The 22,990-nt window shown below is 38.1% G+C and overlaps 1 protein-coding gene and 1 pseudogene across 1 annotated transcript in view; both read right to left on the bottom strand.

The window, feature by feature from the left end:
- The window catches only part of LOC122891190 (ankyrin repeat domain-containing protein 26-like), a 131,633-nt gene extending 109,871 nt beyond the window's left edge, over positions 1-21,762 (bottom strand). Inside the window, exons 1-5 of the mRNA XM_044226681.1 lie at positions 21,742-21,762; positions 10,218-10,254; positions 4,985-5,060; positions 2,704-2,761; positions 2,398-2,597 (exon numbers count right to left, since the gene is read on the bottom strand). Of these exons, the coding sequence (XP_044082616.1) occupies positions 2,398-2,597; positions 2,704-2,761; positions 4,985-4,990 (264 nt within the window). The 5' untranslated portion in view covers positions 4,991-5,060; positions 10,218-10,254; positions 21,742-21,762. The remainder of the gene's footprint in view (positions 1-2,397; positions 2,598-2,703; positions 2,762-4,984; positions 5,061-10,217; positions 10,255-21,741) is intronic.
- On the bottom strand, positions 8,864-9,994 carry LOC122891189 (annotated as a pseudogene).
- Positions 21,763-22,990: the final 1,228 nt, after the last annotated feature.

The following is a 22,990-nucleotide window of genomic DNA, read 5'->3' as shown; positions in this document are numbered from 1 at the left end:
ATGCTTAACTGACTGAGCCACCTAGATATCCCAAAGCACCCAGAAGACTTATGAAGAAAGTTCTAGACAAATACATTTGGAGTAGGAAAAATGACATTACTCATGATGTTAAAAAAATAAATATCGGGTGCCTGGGTGCCTCAGTGGGTTGAGCCTCTGCCTTCAGCTCAGGTCTTGATCCCAGGGTTCTGGGATCAAGCCCAGCATCGGGCTCTCTGCTCAGCAGGGAGCCTGCCTCCACCTCTCTCTGCCCGCCTCTCTGCCTACTTGTGATCTCTGCTTGTCAAATAAATAAATAAAATTTTTAAAAAAGAGTAATAAAGATTTGACTGCAAAACACCAAGATTTTTGTAAGAATACTCATTTTTAAAAATTAATCTTAAAAGATGTATTATATAAAAGAAATATGGGATCTTAAAAATTTGAGGCATTTTTAAGTACTACTATGATATATGATAAAATACAAAACTCTATTTTAAAATTCACATGGTTTTCTTATTCCACTGTGAACAGCCTATTTTACCAGTAGTTAATGACCAGAGAAAGAATCTAGTATTAAAAAATAATCATGATCATCTAAGTTGAAGATTTTAAAGTCTCCAAATACATGTGCCATTACAAGCAGGACCCAATATTCACATGAGGAAAGAAGAAAGGGACATAAATAAATAAATAAATAAATAAATAAATAAATAAATAAATAAATTTAAAAAATCACCAGTATTTCTGAATTTCAGATATGAAAGAATTCACGTGTTAAATTTAACAACTATGGGAGCTCCTGGCTGGTTTAGTGGGAAGAGAGTGTCACTCTTGATCTCAGGGTTGTGAGTTCAAGCCCCATTCTGGGTATAGAGATTACTTAAAATTTTTTAAATTTAAAAAGAACCCCCCAAAACTAATAGCTATGAATACTAAAGTTCCTGATAATATAAAATGTATCCACTGTTGGAGATATTTGAAAAAGTAAAAATCATCTTCCAGAAATAATTCTGTATACTCTGTTAGCAAACTTTCCTTCCTTATGATTCTATAATGACAACTAGTTCATATTAGGAAAAAACTATAAATTGTGAGTTCATTCATTTGATGTGTGTGGATGTGTCTATTGCAGATACAATTCAAAATAAATCAGAATCAAAAAACAAGATGTTAGGGGCACCTGGGTGGCTTAGTGGGTTAAAGCCTATGCCCTCAGCTAAGCTCATGATCCCAGGGTCCTGGGATCGAGCCCCACATCAGGCTCTTTGCTGAGCAGGGAGCCTGCTTCCCCCCACTCCTCTCTCTGCCTGCCTCTCTGCCTACTTATGATCTCTGTCTGTCAAATAAATAAATAAAATCTTTTAAAATTTTTTTATATTTTTCTTTAAGAGTATTGCAGCTTAAAATTTATTTCAATTAATGGATAAAGATTAAGAACCTCACTTATATAGTCATAAATTTCAGTTTTAAGTAATGAAAAGACTACATAAGGTGTTTACTTATCTCCTCTCTTTATTCTCAAAAAGATCTAAAACTTTCCAAGATTATACCACACAGTAAATAAATTAGAAACCACAAGAAAGAGCACCTGGTTGGCTCAATTGGTTAAGCATCTGCCTTCAGCTCAGGTCATTATCCCAGGGTCATGGGATAGAGTCCTGCATCAGGCTCCCTACTCAGTAGGGTGTCTGCTTCTCCACTGCCCCTCCCCTTGCTCTTATACTCTCTCTCACACACACAGAAAAATAAATAAAATCTTTTTAAAAAAGGATAATGGCCAAAATTCAAAATTCATAATAAATCTGATTAAGGCCTAAAACAGATTTCACTTTGCATTATCTATAAACACAGGTTTTGCTAAATTAAATATACAATATCACACCTTATCAACTGAAAAGAAAGAATAAAATTTTCTTCCACTTCTTCATAGAAATAAACTGTAAGTCATTCAGAGGAGTGAGCATTTTTTTTATTACCTGTCTTCGTTTTCTTAATTTGCACTTAAAATAATTTCTACCATATTTTATAATGTAGAGTATCTGCTCTCCCATAGCCCCACAACTGCTATTGTGTTTTTATAATAATCTCTCTCAACTCTGCAAGCTTTACAGTCATCTAGCCCTTCTTAAATGAATTCTTTCCCTTCACCTCCTCCCTCATCTTCATATTCCATCTATAGCTGTTCTTTCCAGTTGCTCTGTAATTCTTTCCTTCCATAATGGCATACCTAAGAACTGTTCACTCCCACCAACCTTTATAAATCTCAATCCAATTACCTCTCTACCAGTATGACACTGTTTTCTCTTATGATCTTGAGGACTTCCATTTCTTCCTAAGATTCCTTTCATTAGAAGGATCAAGAGGATAAAATATGAAAAAAAACATAGGGGAAAAGTTTAAAATGAAACAACTTACCTTTGAAGGACCAAGGCCTAACAATGTGAAAGGAGGTTTTAGAATAGAATCAGGTGATGGCAAAGCAGGAGGAGAAGAGTCACAGATGTCAACAGATGGTTTGGAAGGAACACCAACTGTATCTTCACATTTGTTTTCAGAATGATCATCCTCAAATAAAGTTTTATCTCCCGGTGATACAAGGCCAAGTTCTATTTCCACTTAGTAAAAAAACAAAATAAAGAGTATATGAAAATATCTGTAATTTCAAGTGACAACACAAGAATGGACAAAAATCAGTGCATAACCAGTCTTCAAACAGCTTACAGTTCTTGAAAAGCTGAGAAGCATTCATTAGTTTTCTTAAGTTTGGTTTTGAGGTATTCTGGAAAAAAAAATTAATAGTATTAAGGATTACAAATAACACATTTGGTAAAATAACTATAATATTCACCATTGTCAAATGAGAACCATTACACAAAGAACATGGTTTTGGAATCATTCAAATGTAGATTCAAATCTCAGTTCTGCCATTTACTAGCCTACATTTTCTCATGGGGTGAGGATTAGGAGAGATGTCTGTGTTCCAAAATTCATTGTTTATGCACCACACCCAGTGCTCCATGCAATACGTGCCCTCCTTAATACCCACCACCAGGCTCAACCAACCTCCCACGCCCCGCCCCCTCAAAACCCTCAGATTGTTTTTCAGAGTCCATAGTCTCTCATGGTTCTTCTCCCCTTCCAATTTCTCTCAACTCCCTTCTCCTCTCCATCTCCCTATGTCCTCCATGTTATTTCTTATGCTCCACAAGTAAGTGAAACCATATGATAATTGACGCTCTCTGCTTGATTTATTTCACACAGCATAATCTCCTCCAGTCCCGTCCATGTTGATACAAAAGTTGGGTTCTCATCCTTTCTGATGGAGGCATAATACTCCATAATGTATATGGACCACATCTTCTTTATCCATTCCGCTGAACGGCATCCTGGTTCTTTCCACAGTTTGTCGACTGTGGCCATTGCTGCTATGAACGTTGGGGTACAGATGGCCCTTCTTTTCACTACATCTGTATCTTTGGGGTAAATACCCAGCAGTGCAACTGCAGGGTCATCGGGTAGCACAGTTTTCCAAAGTGGCTGCACCAACTTGCATTCCCACCAACACTGTAAAAAGGTTCCCCTTTCTCCACATCTTCTCCAACACTTGTTGTTTACTGTCTTGTTGATTTTGGCCATTCTAACTGGTGTAAGGTGGTATCTCAATGTGTTTTTGCTTTGAATCTCTCTGATGGCTAATGATGATGAACACATGGAACTGGCACAAAAACAGACACATAGACCAGTGGAACAGAATAGAGTCCATATATGGACCCTCAACTCTATGGTCAAATAATCTTCAACAAAGCAGGAAAAAAATACAGGAGAAAAAAGATAGACTCTCTATCTAAAATTCTAAGCTCACAATTAAAGGATAGTAAAAAATAGATTGTAAGCTTCTTTCTCATTTATTTATTTCCTCAACATAATTCATTTGCACTTATAAATCCTAAACATGAAAAGGGAATATAAATTTTTAAATTATGTATTTTAAAAATTTTATATTTAGTTATGACACATTATGCACATTACATTACTTATAACATTCCATTATACAGAATTCCATCTGTCTGCTCATTAATTCACATTCAAAAAATATTAAAATTGCTTCTTCAAGCAAGGTTTTATTCTAGGTGTTCCAGGAGATGCACAATTATGTTTCCTAACACCCAATAGCTTATAAGATGCAGGAGCTTTAACATGAATATTTAAATAAAATATAAAGTGAATAGAAGTTTGAATCTTAGAATCTGATACAAAGATTCTGAGTAGGTATTTTAAAAAAAACTAATATAAAAGATTTCTGAAAATAGACATTTTACCATATGGGTATGAAAAGCCTCTGCTTCTAGTGTTAATTATTATTTTAGGCAAAACATGTATTCTTCACTTAGATAAAGAGTTTTAACTATACTCTTTATGGAATTATTTTCAAAACACAGTAGAATGCCTTTGCAATATAAATTTAGGAAATTTAAATTTCTTATTTTGGTCTAAATGTAGAACAAGGGATAGAAATAGTGAAAAAAAAACTTCTTTCATAAAACTGTATGCTACCAAAATAAAAAATGTCCAAGAAAAAGCAATCTGTAATAAATAACTGGGTCCACTGAAGATTCATTTAGGCATGAGTATTATAAAAGCCACGTTAGAAGAAAAGAAAGAGAGAGATAAAGAGGAAAAGAAAAGTCATGATAAGATCATTTAAAACTCAGAGTAAGAATCCGTATCCTTGACCAAATGTCATATTTCCTCCATCATGGGAAAGCTTTTCCCAATATAATTTTCCCATCATTATATATTTCCAGCCCATTCTTTCTACCTTTGATATTTAACAGAGTTAAAAAAATTCAACTTGTCATATTTCTATAAAATGGTTTGTTCTGACCAACTTTCCACTTCAAACATAAAATGATGATAGGCAGGCCACTGCTAAATTTTAGGAGTAAATAATACACAAAACTACATTCAGAGAAGAAAAATTAATTTCGCGAGAGTACATTACCTTCATATTCAAACTTAAGTCTTCATCATCTGATGTAGGCCATGAAGCATTATCATCACCAGGTTTAACGGAAATACTTTAGAGCAAAAATATACAACAAAAACAAGTTAATGAAAAAGAAGAATCAAGTGAAAAGTCATCTATTTATTTATTGAATGAAGTTTCTTGATGTAATTGAACTTTAGCCTCTGTTTTTGTTATTAAGTTTTTATTTTAATTCCAGTATCATTAACACACAGTGCTGCATTATTTTATGTATACAATATAATGATTTGGTAATTCCATCACCAAGTGCTCATCACGACAAGTGCATTCCTTAACCCCTAGCTCCTATTTCACCTGTTCCCCCACCCATCTCCCCTCTGGTAACCATCAACTTGTTCTCTATGGTTAAGAGTCAGTTTCTTGGTTGTCTGTCTCTCGTTTTTTGTTGTTTTTTTTCTTTGCTCATTTCTATTGTTTCTTAAATTCTACATGTGAGTGAAGTCATATGGTATTTGTCTTTCTCTGACTTAACTCCACTTAGCATAATACTCTCTAGTTCCCTCTATTTCACTGCAAATGGCAAAATTTCATTCTTTTCTATGGCTGAATATTCCATTGTATATATATGTGCCACTTCTTCTTTATCCATCCATCTCTCAATGGACACTCGGGCTGACTATTGTAACTAATGCTGTAGTAACCATAGGGGTACATGTATCCATTCAAATTGGTATTTTCATATTTTGGGGGATAAATACCCAATAGTGTGATTACTGGATTGTAGGGTAGTTCAGTTTTTACCTTTTGGAGGAAACTCCATACTGTTTCCACAGTGGCTGCATTAGTTTGCATTCCCACCGATAATCCAAGAGGATTCCTTTTTCTCCACATAATTGCCAACACTGTTATTTATGTTTTTTATTTTAGCCATTCTGACAGGTAGGCAGTGGTATCTCATTGTAGTTTTGATTTCCATTTCCCTGATAATGAGTGATGCTGAGTATCTTCTTAGGTGCCTGTTGTTCATTGTGTGTTTTCTTTGGAAAAATGTCTGTTCGTGTCTTCTGATAATTTTTAAATTGGGTTGTGTTTTGGGTGCTGAGCTCTATCGATTCTTTTTATTTGTATACTAACCCTTTATTGGCTATGTCATTTGCAAATATCTGCTCCTATTCCATAGGTTGCCTTTTCATTGTGTGGATTGATCCCTTCACTGTGTAGAGCTTTTGATTTTGATGCAGTCCCAACAGTTTGTTTTTGCTTTTACTGCTCCTGAGGCAAGAGAGTAAAAGCAAAAATAAACAGAAACAGATCCAGAAATACAGAGAATTCTGTATCGCCAAAAGAGAAGAGGATGGGAAGATGGACAAAGTGGGTAAAGGGGAATGGGAGGTTCAGGATTCCAGTTATAGTAAGTCACAGGGATACAAGTACAGCATACAGAATACAGTCAAGGGTACTGTAATAGCATCATGCAGTAAGAGATAGTAGCTACGCTTGTGGTAGGCATGGTGTAACATTCAGAGTTCTTAAATCACCTGAAACACAACATAACATTATGGATCAACTATGCTTCAATTTAAATAAATAAACAAATATACACATGTTAAAGAACAAATTTATGTTATTAGTGGGAATACTGTTCCCAGAGAGATTAAAAACTATAGGGTCCAACTTTTTCCCTACACAGGTTCTGCCTTATTTAGGTCTATAAGAACTAGCAAGAACTTAATAGCCTTCATAAGCACTGAGATACACAGGAAGAGAGACTGCTATAAAAATAGAGTCCTGGTAGCTGTACTTCTATTTCCCTATACACGGCCTAATATTTTCTTTCTGTGAGCTCTTAGATCATTCTTTTGTAGGGCTCAGTGGTACCCTCTTTAGCCTATGAAAGCAGATTCCCAAAACAAGCATAGCATCAAATGGCCAAGAGCAGGAGCCATTTCCTGCTCCTGGAGGACAAGCTAAACAGACTTTCAGTCATCCATGCAATCATCTCAATGTAGACATGTTACCAACTACCCAAATGAAGCTCTGTTACTGATTTGACAGCCAGTCCTAGCCCACCAAACCCTACATGTACATGGGAAGGACATCAGAGAATTAGAAAAAGAGGTGGAGCGAGGAGACCCCTACCTTGGGCCATATATCTGTGTACTTCCGAATCTCCATTCCCCCATTACTCGAGAGGATCTAAGCCAAGATTGGGCTGGAAGTAGATGGTATCACATTCCTATATGCTGTAAAAAGTCTTCCCTGTGGCTCAAATGATTTTAATACCTCTCAACAGAAAACCTGAAGTATGCTAGTTCATTCAATTCAACCAACCAACAAAAAAAAACTGCTCATGATTCTCCTGAAACCTCTATTTTAATATGCTTTTCTAAACAACTCCCAATATCCTGTGTCCTTCATTCCTTTCTGTGTGTGTGTATCCTTCATTTCTGTAATACATCTTTTTTTTTCCCAATTTATTTATTTTCAGAAAAACAGTATTCATTATTTTTTCACCACACCCAGTGCTCCACGCAAGCTGTGCCCTCTATAATACCCACCACCTGGTACCCCAACCTCCCACCCCCCCGCCACTTCAAACCCCTCAGACTGAAATTGGAAGGGGAGGTAAACCATGAGAGACTATGGACTCTGAAAAACAGTCTGAAAAACAGTCTGTAATACATCTTGATCTAACTTATCATAAGCCCAAATATTCTGACATCCTTTCTAAAATTCTTATTCCTATCCAACCCAGTGTTGTTATTCTTGAAACTCAACCTCTCCTGCCAATTCCTTCCTTACGTACCTTCACTGTGTTCACTAGACCCACTCCCCATCTTTCTATTATTAAAACATTCACCTATTAAGATGAGAAAAAAAGGAAAAAAACCTGAATGTAAATCTCATTTCTGTCACTTATCATATCCAAGTAAGTCACTTTAGTCTCTTTTGCATTTCAAATTCTCCATTTAAATAATCACTTGGTGAGGATGTTAAACACAGGTTGTAGTACCAGAGGGCATTTTGATTAATTCATCTCTAAGATGCCCTAAAATCCTGAAATTCTATGTGCTTTTGATTTTGTCTATAGAAAAACAGAAAATACTTAGCTGGCAGAAAGGGAAAAAGTTAATGGAATAAAAGAAAACACCAAGAAAAGCAGAGAAGAAAGAAAAAAAAAAAAAGAACAAGAAAAGTCAATGGAGAAAAGGAAAAAAAATCTACAAAAAAAGAAAAAACGTCAAGGAACTGGTCAAAGGAACTAGCCTAAAGGGAAAACTAGACGGGGAAGTCAGTAAACAGGAATCATTTAGAAATAGCCTCTAAATAGATGACAAAATTAATTAATGTATCATGGCCTACACCTAGATTACATATCCATCACTTCTGGAAAAAGCATTCATCTCAAGGAGAGCAGACATCTCTATATCTAAGAACTTGCCTGATTAGGTCTTGCTTATGTAAAACCTAGGTACTATGGCCATAGATAATGAGAGCCATCCTAAAATCTTTGACAGTAAAAACAAGAGACTAGTTGCCACTGCACTAATTACCCCTAGTTATCACTAGTTGTCAAATATATTAGGACAAATGCTTGGACTAACCTGGTTTCTGAGGAAAACTCTAAATCAATAAACACATAACTAAATTTGACTCTCTGAGTTGATCTGACTAGGATCTGTAGCTTAACCCCAGTGCTGCTAAGGGACAAAAGAATCAATGTGGGAGTCACGCAGGCTGACAGTCAAATCATGGGTCTACTACTCATTTTTTTTTTTACGTTAAAGGATTCCTTTATATTATGATACCCTCCTTAAACAGAAACACAATTCAAATATCAACACACTTGTAAAACTCTTATTCTCTTAATCAAACCTTTGTTGACAACCACACTCAGCTACTAGCAGCATTTGGATGCAAAGGTTTCACTTGTGCTAATCTGGGCAAGCCAGGCAGAGACTCTGATTTGAAGACGTAACAGACACCCCTGCCAGTGGGCTCCTGCTGCTGCTGCTGCTGCTGCTGCTGCTTCCAGACAGCGCTGGTGGCATCTACTTAGGTTTTCTGCTTCCAGCTGAAGGTTTGCATATTTGTAATGGTTTCCGAATGGCCTCTTCACTGATAAAGCCTTTTTTGGTGAAGGCTGAGATTCTGATTTCAGGGCAGTTGGAGCACAGTCTCCTGAAGTCACTTCCAAAGTGACTTTGGATCACGTTTGGATGTAGGTTTCTTCTTTTTTTCAACTGGGGATTTCTACCTTCACTTCTTTCCTTTTAATTTCTTCCACTTTATTTTCTCCCAGAGTGAAGTTCGCATCATCATCTTCACTCTCCCTAAAATCAGACTCAACCTCAGACTCTCCACCAGTAGCTTGGTTCAGAGTTCTCAGCACTACCGCCATGACTGCCTTCCGAAAGGCTCTTCCTCTGCTGTACCACAGCTTTTGATGCTGCTTTTCTTTTCCCTTGAGCACCGCACAAATCATCTCCCTCGGTAAGCTTATCCCAATCTAAATCATCACTGGCTACACTGCAATCGGAGAGATGGATTAGTCATTGTCCCAATTTCGCTGCTACCACATTTTTTTTGGCATTTTTGGCACATTTTTCTGTCTGGGGCCTCTCCCACATCAATGGTGACGGCTGGAAGTTCCTTCACTGATAAAGCTAGCGCCACTTCTAAGTCTCGCTGGTAGAGTTCCTCACCTAAAGCCATCCTTTTTTAGGGGTTTTCTCTTGCAGTGGGAGATCTTCTTTCTGGAGATTCTTCAGTTTCAGTTTCCTTGTTTCTAGTATTAACTCCTTTGGTGCTGTTCTGGGCTTCTTATTCAAAGGTGTGGTTGCGGAAAAAAAGTCATCATCACTGCAAGAATTTTCAAACTGTGAGTAACTGACTAGTTTCTTATGCCTCATGGGGGGCACCGTGGCCCCCTCTAAGACTGAAAATTCACAGCGTTCAAGCTCTTGTTACCAGCAGTGGCAGTTTCTGGGTCTGCTACTCTTTAACTATAGGATCATAGGTCAATTAATCAACATTGCTGAACCACAGAAGAGTAATTCATAAAAAAATAGGCTGTAATAGCACATCTACTTTGTGATGCTATTGTAATGACTATATAAGTAAAATAAATGACAAGCATATAATATAGTGCCTAGCACACAGTAGAACTCTCAACAAATGCTTTGCTCTGCATTCCCTTGTTAACACAGAATTTGTAAAAAAAAAAAAAAATCCACAAAAATCCTACCTGCTTAAAGAGTCTTCTTCAAAAGTCTTATTCGCCACTAGAGAAAAAAGCAAAGTACATTTTAAATCAACAACAGAAAAATACAGAATATTCAAAGTGTAAGACTGATGTGTTAAAAAGTATTCTTCGGGACCATACCTGGCAACCACACTGGAGTGAATATTAATTATACTATTGGTAGGCAGTTAACTCACTAAGAAATCTTACTTTCTCCTCTACATTTACCAAATGGAAGAAAAGAATGGTATCCATCAGAATTTGATACCTACAAGTGGATGTTTATAATGACCACAATTTTAACCAAACCCTTGAGACTGACAGAAAATCGTGTCATTAGCACAATCATCATCATAGACTGACAATGTCAGGATTCTTCTAAATTCTTCAGGACTTTCACTATGAGGTGCAGTTAAAAGAGACTATACTTATTTTGGTGTAACACAACAGAACTTCTCCAGATCTCCAGCAGGGGCTGTTAAGTTTGGGGTGAAACACCTCATCACAAAGTTTGGTCTACAGCCACGCTACTTTGCAGCATGGAAAAACATAGTAAACAGGGGCACCTGGGTGGCTCAGTGGGTTAAAGCCTCTGCCTTCAGCTCAGGTCATGATCTCAGGGTCCTGGGATCGAGCCCCGCATCGGGCTCTCTGCTCAGCGGGGGCCTGCCTCCCCCTCTCTCTCTGCCTGCCTCTCTGCCTACTTGTGATTTCTGTCTGTCAAATAAATAAATTTTAAAAAAATATAGTAAACAGACTCTCTCTGGTCTTATTTCCAATTGCAAGGTAAATATAAAAGCTTTTAGCGATTTTAGTGTTTCTGGTTCTATAAAGTATAACCTCTTGAGACAACCTATTTTCATTGCTGGAGAGTCTATCTGGATCCACCTCTTAGACCAGAATGGTACCAAAGATTAGTGCTAGGTAGCAGGATATGACGTCATTGTTCTCAACCTTCCCCACTATGTGACAAACGTCTGTAGAAATCACACTTTTTCAGTCTGTAAGGCATATGTCATCAGATCCTACACTGATGAACATAACAAAGGACAAAGATTATCTTGAATCACTATATTCAATTACCTCGGAATTTTAATTTTTTAAACATTCAAGAAGATATCCACTGTATGATTGCAACTAGATGACATTCTGGTAAAAGTAAAACTTTTTAAGTTAGGAGATAAGGGTTGTGACAAGGGGAACAGGCACAGCACAGAGAACTTTTAAGGCAGTGAAACTATTCTATGTGATACCACATGATAGATACATGTCATCACACATTTGTTAAAACCCATAGAATGTATAACACCAAGAATGAACCCTGATGTAAATTATGGACTGTGGATGATAAAGATGAGCTAATATAAATATAACAATGTACCACTGTGGTTCAGGATGTTAACAACAAGAAAGGCTACGTGTGAAGAGGAACATGCGGTAAATGGAAACTCCCTGTACTTTCTGCTATATTTTGCAATGAACTTGAAAATGCTGTCAAAAATAAGGTCTATTTACTGTGAAGGAAAAAAACAAAAGGTATCCATTGAGACTGCTAAGTGTTGGTACAAACCAGGTGATTTATCAAGTACTTATTACTTGATTTGCTTCCGGGAACCAAAATTTTGATATATGCTAGGGAGAAGATGCCTACATGATTATCACTTAAAGAAAACTTCAGGCGGGCGCCTGGGTGGCTCAGTGGGTTAAGCCGCTGCCTTTGGCTCAGGTCATGATCTCAGAGTCCTGGGATCGAGTCCCGCATCGGGCTCTCTGCTCAGCAGGGAGCCTGCTTCCCTCTCTCTCTCTCTCTCTGCCTGCCTCTCTGCCTACTTGTTATTTCTCTCTGTCAAATAAATAAATAAAATCTTTAAAAAAAATAAAAGAAAGAAAACTTCAGGCACTGAGTATCTATAAGATTCCTGTATTGGCAGACAACATCTCACATGAGCTGTTGTGATTTAATGCTGGAGGAATTTAGCACACCCATAGGCAGAGGATTCTTAGAAGCCTGCACTTGACTTCCTCTAGACGTTACTCCATGCACCTTTTCTCTGCTGATTTTGCTTTGTATCATTTCACCATAATAAACCACAGGCATGCATACAAATTTGCTGAGACATGTGAGTTCTTCCAGTGAATAACCACATCTGGGTGTCATTTTGGGAGCCTCTAATACCAATGCATCATATGCAATTTTTATGATTAAGGTTGATGTTTTAAGACACGATTACAGTTAGAAGGTTATTTCACAGAACACCTTTCCTTGAATCTGTTTTTCTTAGTATTTGCCTGGAAGACTGATGTATTTCTATATCCATTTGAATAAAGGCATAAAAGGAATAGATGAAATGTCAGAAAATAATGTGAAACAATCAACAATTTTATTTTAATTGGGAAAAAAAAGAGAATTCTGATGATTACCAATATGTCCTACAGTATAAAAGTTCCTATAAAAAAACTAAAAGGTCACATAAATTTTCTGCAACTAAATAGGGCTTAATTCACTTCTATTGTAGTTAAGAATCGATAAGCTAAGGGATAATTATAGAAAAATATATAACTATCATACACAGTACAATAACACACTATTGGTTATAGAGTTTTTTGTTTCCACTCATTTTCTTAATTTCTTATAGAATTAGAAACAGTTCACCTATTAATGGCAGTTGTTGACAAACTGCTTAAAAACTCAGAAATACTACATTCAAAATGTAGGATGAGTTATCCACTCCAGCCTGAAAATAGTGGATTTGATCTTTAGAGATCAAGAGAACTCATTTGGGGGAAAACAAAGTGAGTTATCTTATATACAGAGATGGTTAAAAACTTGTCAATCTAATTGGCCACATATTCTTGTTAAGCCACAGTTTACCAATTTCTGAAAAAATACAAAATCATGTCACATTAAAACTGTTATCAGGTAAAAATTTCTGATAATCCAGAAAATGCTTTCAATCTTGGCTAAACATCATCACTAACTCTGTCACTGTGGTACAGGTACAAAGAAGTTTAGCATAAGAAACAACAAAATATGAAATACATTTTAGATGGGGTAGCCTGTTACCTTAGAAGGAAATATACATATGGTAGAAATGTTTTCCAATAGTGATAGATTCCAAGACAATTTTCCTTACTGCTTTCTTTACAGATGAAATTCAGAAAGGAGCAGTAAAAGTAGAGATATCAGAAGAAGGCAAATGAAAGAGGATGGAGAGAGACAGCACTAACAAAAATAGTCCAGTACTGACGTTTTTTACTGACACCGAATCCCTAGCAAGTGAGAACTAGTATATTCAGCATATCACCTTATATTTCCTCCTGGATATTATACTAGTTTTCTGCAATAAAATACTTAAAAAGAGGTCAGTTTCTCCCAAACTGCTGGTCTGTATAAAATATTTCTGATCAAAATTTAAAACTGTCAAAATACAGCTGCATCGTGATTCCATTTCAGAGAAAGGGACTGACAGTGGCTTCCTGCTTATGCTTCCAGATTTTTGTCCTAGTATTCATCCAGGAGAATGTACCGGGGACTTGAAGAAAAGCTCAACTATCTCTACAAAAAAACAGGTAAGAAAGACAACACTTTTCCTCACACTAGACCCCTAGGTTTTGACAATTATGGAAAAATGTTGGCCAGTCTCCTCACAAGGCTAGAACATTTCCCCTTGACCCTGTCCAGGTAGATACCGCAGTTAGAAAAAGTTAGGAAGGACCTTACTTGATGTGTTATTTTTCCATATTTGGACACAAAATGTACCAGTCACATAAATAACAGACCTTACAACTCAAAAATGGTTCTTTTAAAAAGGTTACCACCAAAGAACTTTTAAAAGTTAAATCCAACTTTTTTTAGTGATTTTATTTGATATAATTGATAATCCATGAAATTTTTTTTCAAATTTTTCAACAACATTTCCTCTAATTCCTCTCCTAAGTTTCCCCAGCCACTTCTCAGTCTTCTGTACCAAGTCTTACACCTCCATCCACACTTTATATACTGGTATTCCCAGGCTTTGTTCACTGGCCTTCATCTATTTCTATATGTTTTCCATCATGGACAAGCTCAATCTTTGTCCAAGCTGTGACTTTGCCTAATAATTCTAATCAGTTTATTTCAAATCAGCACCTCCAAACTTGATGCTCTATCTCCAGCTAGAAACTCCTAGTATTCAATTATCCAATTACTGAAAATATACTACATGGATATTCCATCAAATTCAACATATAGAGAAAATACCTGGTCTTCCCTATTCCCACTGCACTCTGATAAAGTCCTACTCATTCTTCACGGCCAGGTTAAATGTTAGTGCACAACCTGGAAATATATGACTCTTCTAAGATTTCTTCTTCCCTCTCCCTTTTTTAAGATTTTATTTATTTATTTGAGGCGGTCCTAAGGGGAAAATATATAGCCATCCAAGCCTCACTCAAAATAATTGAAAAATCCAGAACACACCAGCTGTCTCTAAACCTTAAAGAACTGGAGGATCAACAACAAATCAAGCCAACTCCACACATAAGAAGGGAAATCATCAAGATTAGAGCTGAGACAATGAGGGAGAAACCAGAGATACAGCAGAACATATCAATGAAACTAGAAGCTGGTTTTTTGAAAGAATCAATAAGATCGATAAGCCACTGGCTACACTAATCCAAAAGAAAAGAGAGAAAGCCCAAATTCATAAAATTATGAATGAAAAGGGAGAGATCACAACTAACGCCAAGGAAGTAGAAACAATCATCAGAAGTTATTACGAACAGTTATATGCCAATAAGCTTAGCAACCTAGATGAAATGGATGCATTCCTGGAAAAATATAAACTCCCAAAATTGAACCAGGAAGAAATCGACAACCTGAATAGACCGATATCTAATAACGAGATTGAATCAGTGATCAAAAACCTCCCAGAAAACAAGAGCCCAGGACCTGACGGATTCCCTGGGGAATTCTACCAAACCTTCAAGGAAGAAATAACACCTATTCTCCTAAAGCTGTTTCAAATTCTTCTTTCTATGAAGCCAGCATTACCCTGATCCCCAAACCAGGCAAGGACCCTACCAAAAAGGAGAATTTCAGACCAATATCACTGATGAATATGGATGCTAAGATTCTCAACAAGATCCTAGCCAACAGGATCCAACAGCACATTAAAAAGATTATCCACCATGATCAGGTGGGATTCATCCCTGGGCTACAAGGATGGTTCAACATTCGCAAATCAATCAATGTGATACAACAAATTAATATGAGAAGAGAGAAGAATCACATGGTCCTCTCAATTGATGCAGAAAAAGCATTTGACAAAATCCAGCATCCGTTCCTGATTAAAACGCTTCAAAGTATAGGGATAGAGGGAACATTCCTGAACCTCATCAAATCTATCTATGAAAGACCCACAGCAAATATCATCCTCAATGGGAAAAAGTTTGCCATCTTCCCATTGAGATCAGGAACAAGACTAGGATGCCCACTTTCACCACTCTTATTCAACATAGTATTAGAAATCCTAGCAACAGCAATCAGACAACAGAGAGAAATAAAAGGTATCCAAATTGGTAATGAAGAAGTCAAACTCTCTCTCTTTGCAGATGACATGATTCTTTATATGGAAAACCCAAAAGACTCCACCCCCAAACTACTAGAACTCATACAGCAATTCAGCAACGTGACAGGATACAAAGTCAATGTGCAGAAATCAGTGGCTTTCTTATACACTAACAATGAAAATACAGAAAGGGAAATTAGAGAATCGATTCCATTTATTATAGCACCAAGAACCATAAGATACCTGGGAATAAACCTAACTAAAGAGGCAAAGGATCTGTACTTGAGGAACTTTAGAACACTCATGAAAGAAATTGAAGAAGACACAAATAGATGGAAGACCATTCCATGCTCCTGGATCGGAAGAATAAACATTGTTAAAATGTCTATACTGCCTCGAGCAATCTATACTTTTAATGCCATTCCGATCAAAATTCCACCGGCATTCTTCAAAGACCTGGAGCAAATAATCCTAAAAATTTGTATGGATGGAATCAGAAGAGACCCCGAATCGCTAAGGAAATGTTGAAAAACAAAAATAAAGCTGGCGGCATCACCTTACCTGATTTCAAGCTTTATTACAAAGCTGTGATCACCAAGAGAGCATGGTACTGGCATAAAAACAGACACATAGACCAGTGGAACAGAGTAGAGAGCCCAGATATGGACCCTCAACACTATGGTCAATTAATCTTTGACAAAACAGGAAAAAATATACAGTGGAAAAAAGACAGTCTCTTCAATAAATGGTGCTGGGAAAACTGGACAGCTATATGTAGAAGAATGAAACTCGACCATTCTCTTGCACCGTACACAAAGATCAACTCAAAATGGATAAAAGACCTCAATGTGAGACAGAAATCCATCAGAATCCTAGAGGAGAATATAGGCAGTAATCTCTTTGATATCAGCCACAGCAACTTCTTTCAAGATACATCTCCAAAGGCAAAGGAAACAAAAGCGAAAATAAACTTCTGGGACTTCATCAAAATCGAAAGCCTCTGCACAGCAAAGGAAACAGTCAAAAAAAAAAAAAAAAGAGGCAACCCACGGAATGGGAGAAGATATTTGCAAATGACAGTACAGACAAAAGGTTGATATCCAGGATCTATAATGAACTCCTCAAACTCAACCCACACGAAACAGACAAACACATCAAAAAATGGGCAGAAGATATGAACAGACACTTCTCCAATCAAGAAATACAAATGGCTATCAGACACATGAAAAAATGCTCATCATCATTAGCCCTCAGGGAGATTCAAATTAAAACCACATTGAGATATCACCTTACACCAGTTAGAATGGCCAAAATTAACAAAGCAGGAAACAACATGTGTTGGAGAGGATGTGGAGAAAGGGGAACCCTCTTCCACTGTTGGTGGGAATGCAAGTTGGTGCAGCCTCTTTGGAGAACAGTGTGGAGATTCCTCAAGAAATTAAAAATAGAGCTTCCCTATGACCCTGCCATTGCACTCCTGGGTATTTACCCCAAAGACACAGATGTCGTGAAAAGAAGGGCCATCTGTACCCCAATGTTTATAGCAGCAATGGCCACAGTCACCAAACTATGGAAAGAGCCAAGGTGCCCTTCAACGGATGAATGGATAAGGAAGATGTGGTCCATATACACTATGGAGTATTATGCCTCCATCAGAAAGAATGAATACCCAACTTTCGTAGCAACATGGACGGGACTTGGAGAGATTCTGCTGAGTGAAATAAGTCAAGCAGAGAGAGTCAATTATCATATGGTTTCACTTATTTGTGGAGCATATCAAATAGCATGGAGGACATGGGGAGTTAGAGAGGAGAATGGAGTTGGGGGAAATTGGAAGGGGAGGTGAACTATGAGAGACTATGGACTCTGAAAAACAATCTGAGGGGTTTGAAGTGGCAGGGGGTGGGAGGTTGGGGTACCAGGTGGTGGGTATTATAGATGTCACGGCTTGCATGGAGCACTGGGTTTGGTGAAACAATAATGAATAATGTTTTTCTGAAAATAAATAAATAAATAAATAAACAAAGATTTTATTTATTTATTTGACAGAGGAACACAGCGAGAGGGGGAACACAAGCAGGGGGAGGGGGAGAGGGAGAAGCAGGCTTCCCATGGAGCAGGGACCCCAATGTGGTGTTTATCCCAGGACCTTGGGATCATGACCTGAGCTGAAGGCTGCTATTAAATGACTGAGCCACCCAGGCATCTGCCTCTCTCCTCTTTCTACATCCAATAATCATGAAACTGTATTAACTATACTTATTTTCTATCATTGCTTTATATTTCCCCTGCCACTGCTCTACACAAACATGAGCTCTTAACTGATGACTTCCAGAAGGAAAAAAAGCCACCAACTAGTATTGTTATTTCTTAAATGAATAAAAAGATTTTAAGCAAAACAAATGAGAAAGGGGGCACCTGGGTGACTCAGTTAAGCGTCTGCCTTCACCTCAAGTCATGGTCTCAGGGTCCTGGATCAAGCCCCATACTAGGCTCCCTGCTCAATGGGGAGTCTGCTTCTCCCTCTCCCTCTGCCCCTCTGCCCCACTTGTTCTCTCTGTCTAATAAATAAAATCTTTTAAAAGTTTTAAATTTTTAAGAAATGAGAAATACATGAGGCCTAGTAAAAGAACAACATTGTAAATTGATTAAATTGAGCCTCCTGACTTTTTCAGTAAAGAGGAGTGAACAGTTCATAATGGGCTGATACTAGACTAAGGAAATATCTGTGTCCATTATCTTCCAGTCTCTTTACATGGTTTTTCCCAATCTATCCTCCACATGAGGGGTGACCAAACTATGGCCACAGGCCAAGTCGGACCAGTCACATGTGCCTGTGCCCCCATAAAACTTTATTTACAGAACCAGATGGTTGGTTCTTGCTATTCACCTACATATTGCTACAGCTGCTTTCACACTATAGTGGTAGTTGTAGGTGAAAAACCACAGGGCCTAAAATATTCACTATCTGGCCCTTTAGAGAAAAAGCTTGGTGATCACTATTTTGTGCCACAACCAGAAGGCCCTAATTCAAATCTAATCTTGTTACCCTTCTTCATATTCTCCAGTGAGTCTCTGCATCAAGTACTGCTGGCTCCCTCCCCAATAACCATATCATAGTCTTCATTCTTGCTGGAAAATCACAACTTTATTTGGATATTTATTGTCCCAAACACGAAGAAGGTTGCCTTACCCCAACTTCAAAAGAATAAAGGATTATTATAAGCTAATTACAGTACCTGGTTTACCAGTGGCTGGTTTAGGAACAAGCATGTTATATAACCTAGCTTATAAGATGTTAGAGGAAAATTGCTGCAAGCCTCTGAGTTTTCTTCTTATTTAAAAGAAACATATAGGGGTGCCTGGATGGCTCAGTTGTTAAGTGTCAGCCTTCAGCTCGGGTCATGATTCCAGGGTCCTGGGATCCAGCCCCACATCAGGCTCCCCACTCAGCAAGAGGCCTGCTTCTCCCTCTGCCGCTTCCCCTGGCTTGTATTCCCTCTCTGTCTGTCTCTCTCTGTCAAATAAACAAATAAAATCTTTAAAAAAAATAAAAGAAGCATATAAAGAAAAACAGTCCTTCCATTCACTGGATATTGTCATGTGAGAATATGCCTCAAACTGTTGCTAATTAGCCAATCAGGAAAGGGCATACAAAATATTGCCAACCTCAAAGCCAAAAAGAGACAACTGGGATCCTGGAGACATCACTGAACCATCAAAACAATTCTGGTTCCTACTGTTTAAGTCTCTGTTTGGTTTGGTTTGCTTTTTTTAGATTTATTTATTTGAGAGAGAGTGAACGCGTGCTAGAGAGAGTGCATGAATGGGAGAATGGCAGAGGAAGAGAATCGTCAAGCAGACTCCATGCTGAGCACAGAGCCCTGTGGGATGTGGGGCTTGATCTCATGACTGATGAGACTGTGACCTGAGCTAAAACTAAGAGTCAACGCATAATGACTAAGCCACCCAGGTGGCCCCGTTTTAGTCACTATTATAAGTCACCTGTTATTTGCAGCTAAAAGCATTCAACCTGATAAATTTCCCAAGGTCTACAGGGTAAGATCTACACCTTTCCATGGTACTGAAAAACTTTCATTAGCTTGCCTTAGCTAAGTATTCACTCATTCCAACCATTCCCATAGCACACTTTTTGCACCAGCAAAACTGAACTGCTCGTAAGTGCTCCAAAGTTCACTCATACATCTGAGCGTCCGCACTGCTGTTCCCTCTGCAAAACATGTAATCTTGATGGACGTTCCTCTTGCCAAACATGGTTCTTCTGCTTATTTACCTGGCAAACTTACTACTCAGTCTGCATACTATCGACTCAATATTAAATACCAATAAAAACATAACAATGAGAATTATAAACACTAGGGCACTCTGGCACATAGTAAGCACGGAATAAACTAAATAATAAAAATAAAGTAGTAAAAATAGAAGAAATAATAAAAATGACAATGATAATAACAAACTCCTAGAGGGCAAGGATTGTGTTTTTTGAATGTTTGTATTCTCCATCAGAGTGACAGTAGCTAAAAGACACTTGATAATTATTTGCTAAGTGAACAAATGAAAATGAGTAAATTGCCAAACCAACCTACAGATATTCTTTGATAAAAGTCTACTAAATTAAATGTTTCTTCATGCATTTTAGATTGTACAATGTACTAGATGCCACATCTAGGGAGAATGGTAGCATTTTTGTTATTGTGAACCATTTTTCTTCTTTTATTATAATCTGTTGAGCCTCAGTTGCCCATTTGAATTTTTATTATGATAATCTTTTTACTAATGGCAACTGAGTATCATGTTCTAACAAAATTACACTATCCCGGGGCGCCTTGGTGGCTCAGTGCGTTAAATCCTCTGCTTTCGGCTCATCATGATCCCAGGGTCCTGGGATACAGCCCTGCATTGGGCTCTCTGCTCAGCAGGAAGCCTGTTTCCGTTCCACTCTCTGCCTGTCTCTCTGCCTACCTGTGATTTCTCTCTGTAAAATAAATAAAATATTTTTTAAAAATTACACTATCATGACAATTATGCAACAAATGGAAGAAAAGATTGTTCTAATAAAGTCAACATATCTCATTCTCTTTTACTAATGAGAAATTAGTAAATAGCTGTTAATGGTGAGATCTTGTTGATACAACAATATGTAAAACACCCTATGCTTCTCAAGGCTTTTCTTTTCTGATTCCCGTACCATAGACGGTCACCTTTAAAGAAAAAAAAAACAGTCTCACTGGTATTGCTGCATACTAGCTAAGTTTTCCAGTTCGTATTTTTTGCCATTTGTTTCTGGTACCAGGAAAGTATTGTAGAGTTCCCAGTTTTAAGGATAGCTCCTTTTTTAATGAGACAAATCAGTATGTAATAATATTTACTAAATGTAATCCACTTGTAAAAATTTAAAGATCCATTTTCATAACAAGTTCAATTTGTTTTAATATGATTAAAGAGGAAGTATAAAACATACTAACTTAAAAATCTTTCTCTCTAATGGGAAGGAGTCAAGATGGCGGAGAAGTAGCAGGCTGAGACTACTTCAGCTAGCAGGAGATCAGCTAGAGAGCTTATCTAAAGAGTGCAAACACCTGCAAATCCATTGGCAGATCGAAGAGAAGAAGAACAGCTATTCTAGAAACAGAAAAACCACCACTTTCTGAAAGGTACGACTGGCAGAGAAGTGAATCCAAAGCGCCGGGAAGAGAGACCCTGGGGGAGGGGCCGGCTCCCGGCAAGCGGCGGAGCAACGGAGCACAAAATCGGGACATTTAAAAGTCTGTTCCGCTGAGGGACATCGCTCCAGAGGCTAAACCGGGGCGAAGCCCACGCGGGTTCAGCATGACCTCAGGCCTCGCAGGGTCACAGAAGGATCGTGGGTGTCTGAGTGTCACAGAGCTTGCAGGTATTGGAGCGGAAAAGCCGGCTACAGAGACAGAGCCAACAGTAAGCTCACAGTTCGGGGTTACCTTGAACCGGTTACAGGCTTGGTGAGCTCGGAGTGCAGCCGGAGGTCAGGCAGACGGGAGTTACTGGGTGCTGTTCTCTGAGGGCGCACTGAGGAGTGGGGCCCCAGGCTCTCCGCTCCTCCAGACCAGAGACCAGGAGGCCGCCATTTGTATTCCTGTCCTCCGGAACTCTACGGAAAGCGCTCAGGGAACAAAAGCTCCTGAAAGCAAACCCGAGCGGATTACTCAGCCCGGCCCCTGGTAAGGGCGGTGCAGTTCCGCCTGGGGCAAAGACACTTGAGAATCACTACACCAGGCCCCTCCCCCAGAAGATCAATAAGAAATCCATCCAAGACCAAGTTCACCTACCGAGGAGTGCAGTTTCAATACCAAGGAGAGCAGCAGAATTCCAGAGGAGGAGAAAGCAAAGCATGGAACTCATGGCTTTCTCCCTGTGATTTTTGAGTCTTGCAGTTAAAGTAATTTTTTTCTTTTTCATTTTTTTCCCTTCTTTTGCTAAATTTTTTAATGTTTTAAAATTTTTTTAATTTTTTTTAAATTTTTTAAAATTTTTACCCTTTTCATTTTAACGTTTTTTAACTAGTTTATCTAATTTATATATTTTTTCTCTTTCATATTTTTCTTTCTTCGTTTTCTTTTTTTAGTTCCTTTTTTTTCCTTTTTTTTTTCTTTCTTTTTTTAGAACCTCTTTTTATCCCTTTTCTCCCCCCTCACGATTTGGGATCTCTTCTTTTTTTTAAAGATTTTATTTATTTATTTGAGAGAGAGAGAGACAGTGAGAGAGAGCATGAGCGAGGAGAAGGTCAGAGAGCGAAGCAGACTCCCCATGGAGCTGGGAGCCCGATGTGGGACTCAATCCCGGGACTCCAGGATCACGCCCTGAGCCGAAGGCAGTCGTCCAACCAACTGAGCCACCCAGGCGTCCCTTGGGATCTCTTCTGATTTGGTTAAAGCATATTTTCCTGGGGTTGTTGCCACCCTTTTAGTATTTTACGTGCTCCTTCAGATACTCTTATCTGGACAAAATGACAAGGCGGAAAAATTCGCCACAAAAAAAAGAACAAGAGGCAGTACCGAAGGCTAGGGACCTAATCAATACAGACATTGGTAATATGTCAGATCTAGAATTCAGAATGACAATTCTCAAGGTTCTAGCCGGGCTCAAAAAAGACATGGAAGATATCAGAGAAACCCTCTCCAGAGATATAAAAGCACTTTCTGGAGAAATAAAAGAACTAAAATCTAACCA

This window comes from Neovison vison, chromosome 12, assembly GCF_020171115.1.
Source record: "Neovison vison isolate M4711 chromosome 12, ASM_NN_V1, whole genome shotgun sequence".
NCBI lineage: Eukaryota > Metazoa > Chordata > Mammalia > Carnivora > Mustelidae > Neogale > Neogale vison.
Note: the sequence above shows the minus strand (reverse complement) of the source record. Positions and strands in the feature narration are given on the sequence as shown.